The sequence below is a fragment of the Coregonus clupeaformis genome, chromosome 21 (assembly GCF_020615455.1).
Source record: "Coregonus clupeaformis isolate EN_2021a chromosome 21, ASM2061545v1, whole genome shotgun sequence".
NCBI classification, from domain to species: domain Eukaryota; kingdom Metazoa; phylum Chordata; class Actinopteri; order Salmoniformes; family Salmonidae; genus Coregonus; species Coregonus clupeaformis.
In genome coordinates, this window is record NC_059212.1 from 7077068 (window position 1) to 7094351 (window position 17284).

Genomic DNA, 17284 nt, shown 5'->3' on the forward strand with positions numbered 1-17284 from the left:
CCAACACCTCCTTTGGCCGCCATTCCTTCCAGTTCTCTGCTGCCAATGACTGGAACGAACTGCAAAAATCTCTGAAGCTGGAGACTCTTATCTCCCTCACTAACTTTAAGCATCAGTTGTCAGAGCACCTTACCGATCACTGCACTTGTACACAGCCCATCTGTAATTAGCCCACCCAACTACCTCATCCCCATATTGTTATTTATTTTGCTAATTTGCACCCCAGTATCTCTATTTGCACATCATCTTTTGCACATCTATCATTCCAGTGTTAATTACGAAATTGTAACTATTTTGCACTATGGCCTATTTGTTGCCTTACCTCCATAACTTACTACATTCGCACACACTGTATATATATTTCCTGTTGTATTTTTTACTTTATGTTTTGTTTACCCCATATGTAACTCTGTGTTGTTGTTTTTATCGCACTGCTTTGCTTTATTCTTGGCCAGGTCGCAGTTGTAAATGAGAACTTGTTCTCAACTGGCTTACCTGGTTAAATAAAGGTTAAATAAAAATAAAATACATTTTTTAAAATCTTTTCGCCTGTGACCCAAAATGCTCCCAGTTTCAGAGACAGAGAACAGCAGTCAGTAGAAAACATCAGAACAGCCTCATCAACATAATCACTATCTTTGTCATCAATCAGCATTATTTTCACCAGTCAGCACAACTAAAAACTGCCTGTACCATTGCAGTGTGTTTCAACACTCGCTGGCAGCTATGTTTTTAGAAGTCACCTCTGAAAGGACAAAGCTTGCACTTGTTCCAAGGACAAACACTAACAAAAACACACATTTGTTCTATAGTTGCAACCAACCATCCTCTCAAAATACAAGTTTTCCTGTTCTTCCTACCACACCTATTCAGTAGTACACTCTTGCACATATATCCAAAGGCCTCAGAGCCTTCAAAACCCCAGTAGCGAGAGATGGAATTCAGAATATTTGAGTGTTAAACTCACGCTGCTCTGCTAGTGAGAAGGCTACCCAGGTGTTCATCCTGAAAAACAGAATATTAAAAAAGAACAAAAGAAATATAGAACATTCTCTCTAGCAAGACTGCATCTACAGTGAGAAGAAAAAACACTGCTGACAATAAAGTGCTCGCATGCAGACAGACCATCTTTTGTGAGCAAAAAAGAAGTCATTTTTCATGCTGTCTAAAACAGAAAAGGTTTAGGTTAACCACCGAGGCCCAAATGTACCCCTCAACAGTTGGGCTTTTATTTTGTAAAAATATACTGGTTTCAAAACACCTTTTCAGGTTGGGAATGAAATCAAGGACTCTTACATGGAACAGTCTGTATACAACAGACTACATGGAACAGTCTGTATATAACAGACTACATGGAATAGTCTTTATACAACAGACTACATGGAATAGTCTTTATACAACAGACTCACTACATGGAGAATGTTCCTGTGACAAAACTAAAACATGAGGGACTTTTTATGGCATCAAATCATTGTAATAACAGACACTTGACATTATATTTGACATTTTATGCTTTTTTTTATTCAAGGTGCATGGTCAGGAGAAACATCTATAATTCTGGAAAAAGGTACTATTAAATTTCCTCCTAAGATATTTAGGAGAGGATTAAAAGTAATGACTAAAAGCACACTTCATTAATGTATTATTCATTTTATTTGGGAGTTGGGAAGAACTTATAGATTTGTTGTGAGCAAAGTAACAACTGTGAATGCAGCAGTATTCCAAATTGGAGTAATTCAGCCGATTTGCTCCAGGGGCATTGTACTACTATGGCTGACCCTGTAAAACAACACATTTCACTGCACCTATCCGGTGTATGTGACAATAAAACTCATTTTTAATAACATTTCTTTTTTATCTTCTCTTTAGTTTCTCGAGTTTCCAAATATATAGTTTGTGCTGTGACTGCAAGGTGAGATGAAGGCTTTGGTTGCCATCTCCAGAGGCTGGGAGGCTAATGAACCTTTTTCAATTTCTCAGCAACGCTTAATGTCAATCATTAAAACCTAATGGACTATTTCCACCTACTGACTATTGAGCTGTTTACAGCAAGAACTAAGAAGCAGCCTTAAACTCTTAAGAGCTGACAGAGGAAAGTCAGGACATTCCTTTAATGTAGCTCTAGAGATCGAGTAATTTTCAGTGCAAAACAAGCAATATAGGTCTCAGAAGAAGAAAGCTGTATTGATAACATAACAAGACCCCAAAAACATTACTGGTAAGATGGGAATTTTAAAAAATGCCCTCTGTAGGAAATTAGTCTTAGCTTTACTCCGATCCTAAAGCCCAACTCTTAGCTTTTACTCCTATCCTAAAGCCCAACTCTTAGCTTTTACTCCTATCCTAAAGCCCAACTCTTAGCTTTTACTCCTATCCTAAAGCCCAACTCTTAGCTTTTACTCCTATCCTAAAGCCCAGCTCTTAGGCTTTTACTCCTATCCTAAAGCCCAACTCTTAGCTTTTACTCCTATCCTAAAGCCCAGCTCTTAGGCTTTTACTCCTATCCTAAAGCCCAACTCTTAGGCTTTACTCCTATCCTAAAGCCCAACTCTTAGCTTTTACTCCTATCCTAAAGCCCAACTTTTAGGCTTTACTCCTATCCTAAAGCCCAACTCTTAGGCTTTACTCCTATCCTAAAGCCCAACTTTTAGGCTTTACTCCTATCCTAAAGCCCAACTCTTAGGCTTTACTCCTATCCTAAAGCCCAACTCTTAGGCTTTTACTCCTATCCTAAAGCCCAACTCTTAGCTTTTACTCCTATCCTAAAGCCCAACTCTTAGCTTTTACTCCTATCCTAAAGCCCAACTTTTAGGCTTTACTCCTATCCTAAAGCCCAACTCTTAGGCTTTACTCCTATCCTAAAGCCCAACTCTTAGGCTTTTACTCCTATCCTAAAGCCCAACTCTTAGCTTTTACTCCTATCCTAAAGCCCAACTCTTAGGCTTTACTCCTATCCTAAAGCCCAACTCTTAGGCTTTACTCCTATCCTAAAGCCCAACTCTTAGGCTTTTACTCCTATCCTAAAGCCCAACTCTTAGCTTTTACTCCTATCCTAAAGCCCAACTTTTAGGCTTTACTCCTATCCTAAAGCCCAACTTTTAGGCTTTACTCCTATCCTAAAGCCCAACTCTTCGGCTTTACTCACACTGTAAAGGTCTCGTTCACTCTGTCTTTTCTCTCCCTCAGCCAGCCTCTCCCGTCTCCCCCGTCTCCCCCGACACTATAAAACTAGAGATATGCGTGTCGTCAAAAGCTTCATTCCATTTCCCTGTCGTCTTGACCAGTATAAAACGCCTCAGCTCCCGACTACGTTAGTAAGCATGCAAAAAAACCTATTGTTTATGGTATCGAATACATGTTAAGAAGAATGCACACCTAGTTCAGCAACACTTCAATAGACACCTCTCCGATAAAAAGGACATTAGCAAACCAAAAAATATGTAAATAAAATGCGAACACCACCACAACTCTGATGTTACCACATGGCGACCTGCTGCTATGTAGTGTGACCTCCATAGGTTCCTTTGCTTTATACAGCAGTTTAGTATTTGAGTCTCTGTAGGAGTATGTTCTCATATATACATGAAGACAAGAAGAGGAATACCAGACAATCAATCCTCATTCTGTGTTAGCAGAAACAACCAATCAGCTGATATGATAAATAGCAGAAGAATAACAGACTAACAATCAGAAGAAAAAATTCAAAGTAAAAAGTAAAGAAACCCAAATACCTTTTTGTAAGTATTGCATGTCCCCGAAGACCACTGCGCGACACAACTAACCAGTGACAGTAAGCAGGAAGGAAGGACGAGGTAAGACTACAGTACAACTACAGATGAACTACTACAGTACAACTACAGATGAACTACTACAGTACTTCTACAGATGAACTACTACAGTACTTCTACAGATGAACTACTACAGTACTTCTACAGATGAGAGCTGAGTGTATAATTCTATGACAGGGTGCCTGCTTTAGGGGACAAGGTGTTACATTACCGCCCCTGGCTGAATAGAGGTCAGGGGTCAAGAGTTAGGCACCCCCGTTCCCCCCTTCCTTTCCTTTGAGTGTGATGAGTGTGTGTGTGAATCTCATCCATCCTCCATCATCCATACGGGCCAGGCCGCCTCATTCCATCCAATAGCCATGCTCCCTCCACAAACACCACCAACTGTCTGCTGTTCGTGTGTTTTTGGTTGAACTGAAATGAGGGGCGTTGTCTTGTTGTGCTCTGCGAATGCAGAGACAGAGAAGACAGGACTTGGTGCGTGTGTGTTGGGGTCGTAGGAGTGGGGTCCGGAGGGGGTGGCGTCCTAGTTGAGGACTTGCGACGGTCCGTCGGGGCGTCGGGTTTGGACGATCTGCTGTTTCTGCTTGGGCCGTGCTTCGTCGCTGTCGTCCTCTGCATCGCTGTCGCACACATGAACTACAACGCTGGGGGTCGACTCGGTGCCCGCATGCAGCTCATACTTCTCCCCTGAAGAGGGAGAGGGTAGGGAGGAATGGAAGGAGAGAGACAGGGAAGGAGAGAGAGAGAAAGAGAGAGAGAGAGAGCGAGGCAGAGAGAGAAAGAAAAACAGAGAAAGACTTTAATACACCATTTATTAGCCTTTACAATGCCACAGATCCATCAACAGGCCTACATCAGCATTTCAGTTTCAATCTCTTGATTAGATGGCCCATAAAAGTCTGATCTACCATTGAGGCAGATTGAACAGACTCCAGGAACAGATCCAAGCCTACAGTACCAGAGGTAGAGGAGCCTGTAAATAAGCCTGAAAGACAGAAATAACAACACTAACCGCTAAGCTAAGCTGCAAGATCAAAAATCTAATCAAATCATTTACATTTTAGTCATTTAGCAGACGCTGTTATCCAGAGCGACTTACAGTTAGTGAGTGCATACATTATTATAAATTTTTTTCTTTCATTTTTCATACTGGCCCCCCGTGGGAATCAAACCCACAACCCTGGCGTTGCAAACGCCATGCTCTACCAACTGAGCTACATCCCTGCCGGCCATTCCCTCCCCTACCCTGGGCCAATTGTGCGCCGCCCCATGGGTCTAAAATCAAATTTTATTAGTTGCATACACATATTTAGCTGATGTTATTGGAGGTGTAGTGAAATGCTTGTATAACATGTCTCCTCTGGAACTATGAACTGAGTATTAGCCCTGCTATGGCTGATGTTATCAGCTGTAATAACACCGGCTGGCTGGCTGGCTGCAGCCTAATGAAATGTACTGCAGGCTAGGATAGGATCACACTGGCAATTGTTGCTATCGTGTGCCAAACTACTGCAATAGTAGAGGAGATATAATATATATTTATATATATTTAACATAACATTACTGTTATGGCATGGATTAAATGTTATATGATTCCTAAAATATACAGCCAGTATCAGTATATCAAATTGAGGTGAAATATCACAGATAAGATTTGATATGGTCGGTGCTGTGGAGTCCGGAGAATCCCAGGGTTAAGCAACACAAATGCCCTCATCCCAACCGCCCAAAATACATATGCAGATTGTATCACAGTTGCCATGGAGACCAGACAGGGCCAAGGGAAACAAGGGAAGAGGTTTCCCACACTGCTGTCTGACAGAAAAAGGCCCTATTTTGTCTCGGGAAGGTCACTACCACAGGAGGCCAGCAGAGAGCGCTAGCGGGCCACGCTGCAGCAGCGCACTAACATGATTTAGAGGCAGGCTAAAGAAGCCCCAGCAAGAGCCAGGGCCAATTTCCTGATGCCGCCTGGTGTTACCATAGGAACAGCACTATGGTGGTGGGTCTTGGCTGAAACATGGTAAATCATGTAATGTAGGAATTATCATTATTCCTGTAATGCATTATGCTGAGGGGTGGTGGCAGTGCATATAAGATTAAGCCAAGTCAGAGAAATGCTAAATGACATCTTCTTTGACAGCCGTTCAGGTTTGTAGGTAGACCAAATAGAGGCACTCAGAGTGCTACAATATTCAGATGTCTGGATTTCCAGACAACCACAGACAAAAACCAAAGGCCGGGATTGGCCAAGAAAATCTCTTTGCCTCCTGTCCTGAACCTACTAAACATATAATGGTGTAACTAACTATAGCGTCTGTCTGCCGTTAAGTCCATATATTACTGGTGAGGAGGGTTTCCTTTCCACAGATAACCAGGGTCTTTACCATTGTTAAAAAAAACGAATCTGTACATTCTTCTGAAGTGTGCACTTGTTCACTTCCCTTCACAGGGAAGATCTCAATAGCATACACTTTTGCCATGCTATGTTGTTGTCTTAGGTCTCACTTTATGTAGAGTTGTGGTGTCTCTCTTGTCGTGATGTGTGTTTTGTCCTATATTCTATTTGTATTTTTAATTCCAGCCCCCGTCCCCGCAGGAGGCCTTTTGCCTTTTGGTAGGCCGTCATTGTAAATAAGAATTTGTTCTTAACTGACTTGCCTAGTTAAATAAAGGTTAAATAAAAAACTCCTTGCATCCATTCTCCTCTCTCCTCGTCTCCTTCTCAAAACCCATTGGAGGAGAAGGTCAAAGGGGAGGACCTTCTCCTCCAATGGGTTTTGAGAAGGAGACAAGGAAGGAAATGACTGAAGTAAGAAATATGGTGGAAACTCCTTCTAGCCCAATGCTTTTCAATTTGTGGGGAGTTGTGTACGAGCGCACACTTCAGGAGAAAGTCCAAATGACACAGTGAAGCATCCTGGGAGCTCGGTGACCTCTTGAACCATGTGACCCTACCGCCCTGTCCCCAGTAGAAAGAGCACTCCTTGTTTGATATGGCTGACATTTCTTAAAGGTCACCATCTGACTGCCAACGCTAGCCCTTTACCTAGCGAGAGAGACAGGGAAAGAGTATGGCCAACGCTAGCCCTTAACTCAGCCAGACAGACAATCACAGAGTATGGCCAACGCTAGCCCTTAACTCAGCCAGACAGACAATCACAGAGTATGGCCAACGCTAGCCCTTAACTCAGCCAGACAGACAATCACAGAGTATGGCCAACGCTAGCCCTTAACTCAGCCAGACAGACAATCACAGAGTATGGCCAACGCTAGCCCTTAACTCAGCCAGACAGACAATCACAGAGTATGGCCAACGCTAGCCCCTTAACTCAGCCAGACAGACAATCACAGAGTATGGCCAACGCTAGCCCTTAACTCAGCCAGACAGACAATCACAGAGTATGGCCAACGCTAGCCCTTAACTCAGCCAGACAGACAGTTTTTCATCGGCAGGGACTGGGAAACTGGTCAGAATTGAAGGAATGATGGATGGCGCTAAATACAGGGACATTCTTGAGGGAAACCTGTTTCAGTCTTCCAGAGATTTGAGATTTGATATGTGTATGTATATGTATGTATGTATGTATGTGTGTGTGTGTGTGTGTGTGTGTGTGTGTGTGTACTGACCTGGGCCCAGCTTGGCCACCGCACACAGCAGGTCGTAGTTGATGACAGGCGTGGCATCTTCGCTCTGGCTCCAGCCCACGGGCGGCGAGGCAGGGGGCGAGATGAGGAACTGTTTGACGGGCGCGGGAGGAGCCAGGTACGACTTGTCTATATCCTCCCCAGAATTCTGAACCTATAGAAGGAGGAGAGGAGGAGAGGAGAGTGGGACATGTCAGAATGGATGTCAGATATAAAATCTGGGTCATGTTCATTTGTAACGGAAAATGTTGAAAACATTTAGCAACTGAAAATGAAAGGTAGTCCCTGCCTGTTTTGATTTTCTTCTGTTTGGAGCTTAATGAACACGACCCTGTTTCCATTCCCAATCGACCTCTAACTCTTACCCCTAGACTCTTACCCCTATAGACTCTTACCCCTATAGACCCTTACCCCTATAGACCCTTACCCCTATAGACCCTTACCCCTATAGACTCTTACCCCTATAGAATCTTACCCCTATAGACTCTTACCCCTATAGACCCTTACCCCTATAGACCCTTACCCCTATAGACTCTTACCCCTATAGACTCTTACCCCTATAGACTCTTACCCCTATAGACTCTTACCCCTATAGACCCTTACCCCTATAGACCCCTTACTCCCTATAGACTCTTACCCCTATAGACTCTTACCCCTATAGACCCTTACCCCTATAGACCCTTACCCCTATAGACCCTTACCCCTATAGACTCTTACCCCTATAGACCCTTACCCCTATAGACCCTTACCCCTATAGACTCTTACCCCTATAGACACTTACCCCTATAGACCCTTACCCCTATAGACCCTTACCCCTATAGACCCTTACCTCTATAGACCCTTACCCCTATATACCCTTACCCCTATAGACTCTTACCCCTATAGACCCTTACCCCTATAGACCCTTACCCCTATAGACCCTTACCCCTATAGACCCTTACCCCTATAGACTCTTACCCCTATAGACTCTTACCCCTATAGACCCTTACCCCTATAGACTCTTACCCCTATAGACTCTTACCCCTATAGACCCTTATCCCTATAGACCCTTATCCCTATAGACCCTTACTCCTATAGACTCTTACCCCTATAGACTCTTACCCCTATAGACCCTTACCCCTATAGACCCTTACCCCTATAGACTCTTACCCCTATAGACTCTTACCCCTATAGACCCTTACCCCTATAGACCCTTACCCCTATAGACTCTTACCCCTATAGACACTTACCCCCTATAGACCCTTACCCCCATAGACCCTTACCCCTATAGACTCTTACCCCCATAAACCCTTACCCCTATAGACTCTTACCCATATAGACCCTTATCCATATAGACCCTTACCCCTATAGACCCTTACCCCTATAGACTCTTACCCCTATAGACTCTTACCCCATAGACCCTTACCCCTATAGACCCTTACCCCTATAGACTCTTACCCCTATAGACTCTTACCCCTATAGACTCTTACCCCTATAGACCCTTATATAGACCCTTACCCCTATAGACTCTTACCCCTATAGACTCTTACCCCTATAGACTCTTACCACTATAGACTCTTACCCCTATAGACCCTTACCCATATAGACCCTTACCCCTATAGACTCTTACCCCTATAGACTCTTACCCCTATAGACTCTTACCCCTATATACCCTTACCCCTATAGACTCTTACCCCTATAGACTCTTACCACTATAGACTCTTACCACTATAGACTCTTACCCCATAGACTCTTACCCCTATAGACCCTTACCCCTATAGACTCTTACCCCTATAGACCCTTACCCCTATAGACCCTTACCCCTATAGACCCTTACCCCTATAGACTCTTACCCCTATAGACTCTTACCCCTATAGACTCTTACACCTATAGACCCTTACCCCTATAGACTCTTACCCCTATAGACTCTTACCCCTATAGACTCTTACCCCTATAGACTCTTACCCCTATAGACCCTTACCCCTATAGACTCTTACCCCTATAGACTCTTACCCCTATAGACCCTTACCCCTATAGACTCTTACCCCTATAGACTCTTACCCCTATAGACTCTTACCCCTATAGACTCTTACCCCTATAGACTCTTACCCCTATAGACCCTTACCCCATAGACTCTTACCACTACATTCTCAATGGGAGAGTACAGTAGAGAAATAGAGAAAGGATGAAAGCCTGCACACAAATATGCTCCTCCCGAGTGCTTTGATTCAACATGCACCACAAGTGCCTTCAGAAAATATTCATACCCCTTGACTTATTCCACATTTTGTTGTGTTACAGCCTGAATTCAAAATGGATTCACCCATCTACACACAATACCCCATAATGATAAACATTTTGTAAGAGATTTTAGCAAATGTATTGAAAATGAAATACAGAAATATCTAATTTACATAAGTATTCACACCCCTGAGTCAATACTTTGTAGAAGCACCTTTTGCAGTGATTACAGCTGTGAGTCTTTCTGGGTAAGTCTATAAGAGCTTTCCACACCTGGATTGTGCAACATTTGCACATTATTATTTTCAAAATTCTTCAAGCTCTGTCAAATTGGTTGTTGATCATTGCTAGACAACCATTTTCAGGTCTTGCCATACATTTTCAAGTAGATTTAAGTCAAAACTGTAACTCGGCCAGTCAGGAACATTCACTGTCTTCTTGGTAAGCAACTCCAGTGTAGATTTGGCCTTGTGTTTTAGGTTATTTTCCTGCTGAAAGGAGAATTCACCTCCCAGTGTCTGATGGAAAGCAGACTGAACCAGGTTTTCTTTTAGGATTTTGCCTGTGCTTAGCTCCATTCAATTTCCTTTTTATCCTGAAAAACTCCCCAGTCCTTAACGATTACAAGCATATCCATAACATGATGCAGCCACCACTATGTTTGAAAATATGGAGAATGGTACTCAGTAACGTGTTGTATTGGATTTGCCCCAAACATACACTACATGACCAAAAGTATGTGGACACCTGCTCATCGAACATCTCATTCCAAAATCATGGGCATTAATATGGATTTGGTCCCCCCTTTTGCTGCTATAACAGCCTCCACTCTTTTGGGAAGGCTTTCCACTAGGTATTGGAACATTGCTGAGGGGACTGAGGAGACTCACTTAGTGAGGTCGGGCACTAATGTTGGGGATTTAGGCCTGGCTCGCAGTCGGCGTTCCAATTCATCCCAAAGGTGTTTGATGGAGTTGAGGTCAGGGCTCTGTGCAGGCCAGTCAAGTTCTTCCACACCGAGCTCGACAATACATTTCTGTGTGGACCTCGCTTTGTGCACGGGGTCATTGTCATGCTGAAACAGGATATGGCCTTCCCCAAACTGTTGCCACATACAGTGAGGGAAAAAAGTATTTGATCCCCTGCTGATTTTGTACGTTTGCCCACTGACAAAGAAATGATCAGTCTATAATTTTAATGGTAGGTTTATTTGAACAGTGAGAGACAGAATAACAACAAAAAAATCCAGAAAAACGCATGTCAAAAATGTTATAAATTGTTTTGCATTTTAATGAGGGAAATAAGTATTTAACCCCCTCTCAATCAGAAAGATTTCTGTCTCCCAGGTGTCTTTTATACAGGTAACGAGCTGAGATTAGGAGCACACTCTTAAAGGGAGTGCTCCTAATCTCAGCTTGTTACCTGTATAAAAGACACCTGTCCACAGAAGCAATCAATCAATCAGATTCCAAACTCTCCACCATAGCCAAGACCAAAGAGCTCTCCGAGGATGTCAGGGACAAGATTGTAGACCTACACAAGGCTGGAATGGGCTACAAGACCATCGCCAAGCAGCTTGGTGAGAAGGTGACAACAGTTGGTGCGATTATTCGCAAATGGAAGAAACACAAAAGAACTGTCAATCTCCCTCGGCCTGGGGCTCCATGCAAGATCTCACCTCGTGGAGTTGCAATGATCATGAGAACGGTGAGGAATCAGCCCAGAACTACACGGGAGGATCTTGTCAATGATCTCAAGGCAGCTGGGACCATAGTCACCAAGAAAACAATTGGTAACACACTACGCCCGTGAAGGACTGAAATCCTGCAGCGCCCGCAAGGTCCCCCTGCTCAAGAAAGCACATATACAGGCCCATCTGAAGTTTGCCAATGAACATCTGAATGATTCAGAGGAGAACTGGGTGAAAGTGTTGTGGTCAGATGAGACCAAAATGGAGCTCTTTGGCATCAACTCAACTCGCCGTGTTTGGAGGGAGGAGGAATGCTGCCTATGACACCAAGAACACCATCCCCACCGTCAAACATGGAGGTGGAAACATTATGCTTTGGGGGTGTTTTTCTGCTAAGGGGACAGGACAACTTCAACGCATCAAAGGGACGATGGACGGTGCCATGTACCGCCAAATCTTGGGTGAGAACCTCCTTCACTCAGCCAGGGCATTGAAAATGGGTCATGGATGGGTATTCCAGCATGACAATGACCCAAAACACACGGCCAAGGCAACAAAGGAGTGGCTCAAGAAGAAGCACATTAAGGTCCTGGAGTGGCCTAGACAGTCTCCAGACGTTAATCCCATAGAAAATCTGTGCAGGGAGCTGAAGGTTCGAGTTGTCAAACGTCAGCCTCGAAACCTTAATGACTTGGAGAAGATCTGCAAAGAGGAGTGGAACAAAATCCCTCCTGAGATGTGTGCAAACCTGGTGGCCAACTACAAGAAACGTCTGACCTCTGTGATTGCCAACAAGGATTTTGCCACCAAGTACTAAGTCATGTTTTGCAGAGGGGTCAAATACTTATTTCCCTCATTAAAATCCTAATCAATTTATAACATTTTTGACATGCGTTTTTCTGGATTTTTTTGTTGTTATTCTGTCTCTCAATGTTCAAATAAACCTACCATTAAAATTATAGACTGATCATGTCTTTGTCAGTGGGCAAACATACAAAATCAGCAGGGGATCAAATGCTTTTTTCCCTCACTGTAGTTGGAAGCACAAAATCGTTCCTTCACTGGAACTAAGGGGCCTAGCCCAAACCATGAAAACCAGTCCCAGAACATTATTCCTCCACCAAACTTTACAGTTGGCACTATACATTCGGGCAGGTAGCGTTCTCCTGGCATCTGCCAAACCCAGATTTGTCAGTCGGACTGCCAGATGGTGAAGCGTGATTCATCACTCCAGTGAACGTGTTTCCACTGCTCCAGAGTCCAACGGCGGCGAGCTTTACACCACTCCAGCCGACGCTTGGCATTGCGCATGGTGATCTTAGGCTTGTGTGCGCTGCTCGGCCATGGAAACCCATTTCATGAAGCTCCCGACGAACAGTTATTGTGCTGACATTGCTTCCAGAGGCAGTTTGGAACTCGGTAGTGAGTGTTGCAACCGAGGACAGAAGATTTTTACACGTTACGTGCTTCAGCACTCAGCGGTCCCGTTCTGTGAGCTTGTGTGGCCTACCACTTCGCGGCTGAGCTGTTGTTGTTCCTAGATGTTTCCACTTCACAATAACAGCACTTACAGTTGACCGGGGAAGCTCTAGCAGGGCAGAAATTTGACGAACTGACTTGTTTGAAAGGTGGCATCCTATGACGGTGCCACGTTGAAAGTCACTGAGCTCTTCAGTAAGGCCATTCTACTGCCAATGTTTGTCTATAGATATTGCATGGCTGTGTGCTCGATTTTATACACCCGTCAGCAACGAGTGTGGCTGAAATAGCCGAATCCACTAATTTGAAGGGGTGTCCACATCCTTTTGCATATATAGTGTAACACTTTGTATTCAGGACAAAAAGTTAATTACTTTGCCACATGTTTTGCAGTACTTCAGTGCCTCGTTGCAAACAGGATGCATATTTTGGAATATTGTTATTCTGTACGTGGTCCTCTGTAGCTCAGCTGGTAGAGCACGGCGCTTGTAACGCCAAGGTAGTGGGTTCGATCCCCGGGACCACCCGTACACAAAAAAAATAAAATAATGTATGCACGCATGACTGTAAGTCGCTTTGGATAAAAGCGTCTGCTAAATGGCATATTATTATTACAGGCTTCCTTCTTTTCACTCTGTCAATTAGGTTAGTATTGTGGAGTAACTACAATGTTGTAGATCCATCCTCAGTTTTCTCCTATCACAGCCATTAAACTCTGTAACTGTTTTAAAGTCAGTGTTGTTGGGGCCAGTGTTGTTGGGGCCAGTGTTGTTGGGGCCAGTGTTGTTGGGGCCAGTGTTGTTGGGACCAGTGTTGTTGGGACCAGTGTTGTTGGGGCCAGTGTTGTTGGGGCCAGTGTTGTTGGGGCCAGTGTTGTTGGGGCCACTTTCACACCCTTGGAGAGTACAGTACATGCCCTACGATTCAGTATACTGCTCTGTGTTTAGCCTCTGTAATACCTGGGGTCATGCTCATTAGGTACCAAATGAAAGAAAACAGACTAACTGGAAGAAAACAGACTAAAAAAGGCAGGGCTAACCTGGACTGTAATGACTACCATATCTCCCAACAGGCCCCAGCTCCGGCCCAAACCTTCCCCCAGGAAGAGCTCACTCACCTGGGCGAAGTAGAGCTTGAGCTGCTTGCCGTTGAACTCAGTCTCGTGGAGCTCGATGCGAGCGCGGGCGGCCGCTTCCGGAGTGCTGAAGCTGATGCGGACTCGCCTGAAGCTCTTGAACATCTGGAAGGACGTCTGCTCGTCATAGATCCTGAACAGGGCCTCGAACCGCTCCTGGGAGAGAAGGAAAGAAAGAGAGGGCGGGCATTTTAGACTAGAGATGACCCTGCACCTGTCCTGAAATGTCTCTGTTAAAGGAATAATCCATTCAAAAACCAGCATTCTGCTGCATGTTACATGCTGTTGATTATGTTTATGAGGAAGTTCTACAGTCTGCTGTACTTTTAGCACTACTAACTTCCTGTTCACATAGCTATTAATTAAAATGTCAATTCATGTTTCAAGCTCTATCACAGGTTTGTGCTTGGAAGTTTCTAACTATGACATTGCATTGATGTTACTTCTTTGATATTTTGGAATTTACTTCTGATACAGTCCCAACATGTTTTGCATGTTAGCAATCACATTTTGGGTTAGAGCAACTGTGATTGAATTCGGCTGAACAGAAAGGCTCTCAATCACATACATACCGTAGTTTTACTAAAAGGACACAATTGAATGAATTAAGCATATACTATGACACAAAATAAGAATTAGTCCTTAAACTAAAACAAAAATAATATTGGTACACGTATGTGTCATACTTTACTACTGGTACTAGATCATAACATGTAATTCACCTCTTGTTCCAATAGTATCGTCCAACACATGCACGTTAGTACCGTGTAGATATGGGGATATGGACGTGTCAAGGTATGAGACATTACTCACTACAGTAACAGGCTGGTAAAGAGTGTAAGCTGTGGGAAAGTTAAAAGTGAATAAGCTGCTTGTACAAGATGAGCACTCCCCAATCCCCATTCAAATTCCCTCAGCTGCTTTCCAGCCAGAGCTACAGGTAACTGCCAAAATAAAGGAAACATTTGAGTAAATTAGGGATACAAAGTATATTGAAAGCAGGTGCTTTTTCAACCACTCCACAAATTTCTTGTTAACAAACTATCGTTTTGGCAAGTCGGTTAGGACATCTACTTTATGCATGACACAAGTAATTTTTCCAACAATTGTTTACAGACAGATTATTTCACTGTATCACAATTCCAGTGGGTCAGAAGTTTACATACACTAAATTGACTGTCCCTTTAAACAGCTTGGAAAATTCCAGAAAATGATGTCATGGCTTTAGAAGCTTCTGATAGGCTAATTGACATCATTTGAGTCAATTGGAGGTGTACCTGTGGATGTATTTCAAGGCCTACCTTCAAACTCAGTGCCTCTTTGCTTGACATGATGGGAAAATCAAAAGAAATCAGACAAGACCCCAGAAAAATAATTGAAGACCTCCACAAGTCTGGTTCATCCTTGGGAGCAATTTCCAAACGCCTGAAAGTACCACGTTCATCTGTACAAACAATAGTACGCAAGTATAAACACCATGGGACCATGCAGCCATCATACCGCTCAGTAAGGAGACGCGTTCTGTCTCCTAGAAATGAACGTACTTTGGTGCGAAAAGTGCAAATCAATCCCAGAATAACAGCAAAGGACCTTGTGAAGATGCTGGAGGAAACAGGTACAAAAGTATCTATATCCACAGTAAAACAACTCCTATATCGACATAACCTGAAAGGCCGCTCAGCAAGGAAGAAGCCACTGCTCCAAAACTGCACATGGGGACAAATATCGTAATTTTTGGAGAAATGTCCTCTGGTCTGATGAAACAAAAATAGAACTGTTTGGCCATAATGACCATCGTTATGTTTGGAGGAAAAAGGGGGTGCTTTGCAAGCCGAAGAACACCATCCCAACCGTGAAGCATGGGGGTGGCAGAATCATGCTGTGGGGGTGCTTTGCTGCAGGAGGGACTGGTGCATTTCACAAAATAGATGGCATCATGAGGAAGGAAAATTATGTGGATATATTGAAGCAACATCTCAAGACATCAGTCAGGAAGTTAAAGCTTGGTCGCAAATGGGTCTTCCAAATGGACAATGACCCCAAGCATACTTCCAAAGTTGTGGCAAAATGGCTTAAGGACAACAAAGTCAAGGTATTGGAGTGGCCATCACAAAGCCCTGACCTCAATCCTATAGAAAATGTGTGGACAGAACTGAAAAAGCGTGTGCGAGCAAGGAGGCCTACAAACCTGACTCAGTTACACCAGCTCTGTCAGGAGGAATGGGCCAAAATTCACCCAACTTATTGTGGGAAGCTTGTGGAAGGCTACCCAAAACGTTTGACCAAAGTTTAAACAATTTAAAGGCAATGCTACCAAATACTAATTGAGTGTATGTAAACTTCTGACCCACTGGGAATGTGATGAAAGAAATAAAAGCTGAAATAAATCATTCTCTCTACTATTATTCTGACATTTCACATTCTTAAAATAAAGTGGTGATCCTAACTGACCTAAGACAGGGAATTTCTACTAGGATTAAATGTCAGGAATTGTGAAAAACTGAGTTTAAATGTATTTGGCTAAGGTGTATGTAAACTTCCGACTTCAACTGTATGTGAAAACTATGTGAAAAGATGCATACTTTCAGTTTTTCGAACTCACTTCACTAGTACATAAGAGAGAGGCTTGCGCTACCCGGTGCTAGCTCATACACAGATCAAATACACTGCTGGAACGGCGATTAAGCTGTTTATGTCCTAATAGATGGAAAGGTCATGTCCTAATAGTTGGAAAGGTTATGTCCTAATAGTTGGAAAGGTCATGTCCTAATAGTTGGAAAGGTCATGTCCTAATAGTTGGAAAGGTCATGTCCTAATAGTTGGAAAGGTCATGTCCTAATAGTTGGAAAGGTTATGTCCTAATAGTTGGAAAGGTCATGTCCTAATAGTTGGAAAGGTCATGTCCTAATAGTTGGAAAGGTTATGTCCTAATAGTTGGAAAGGTCATGTCCTAATAGTTGGAAAGGTCATGTCCTAATAGTTGGAAAGGTTATGTCCTAATAGTTGGAAAGGTCATGTCCTAATAGTTGGAAAGGTTATGTCCTAATAGTTGGAAAGGTCATGTCCTAATAGTTGGAAAGGTTATGTCCTAATAGTTGGAAAGGTTATGTCCTAATAGTTGGAAAGGTCATGTCCTAATAGTTGGAAAGGTCATGTCCTAATAGTTGGAAAGGTCATGTCCTAATAGTTGGAAAGGTCATGTCCTAATAGTTGGAAAGGTTATGTCCTAATAGTTGGAAAGGTCATGTCCTAATAGTTGGAAAGGTCATGTCCTAATAGTTGGAAAGGTCATGTCCTAATAGTTGGAAAGGTCATGTCCTA

General features: G+C 43.3%; 1 protein-coding gene across 1 annotated transcript in view; it reads right to left on the reverse strand.

Moving 5' to 3' along the window:
• Positions 1-468: 468 nt before the first annotated feature.
• LOC121539007 (calcipressin-3) overlaps positions 469-17284 on the reverse strand; it is a 60532-nt gene continuing 43716 nt past the window's right edge. Inside the window, exons 2-4 of the mRNA XM_041847172.2 lie at positions 13946-14119; positions 7422-7593; positions 469-4478 (exon numbers count right to left, since the gene is read on the reverse strand). Coding sequence (XP_041703106.1) covers positions 4315-4478; positions 7422-7593; positions 13946-14119 — 510 coding nt within the window. The 3' untranslated portion in view covers positions 469-4314. The remainder of the gene's footprint in view (positions 4479-7421; positions 7594-13945; positions 14120-17284) is intronic.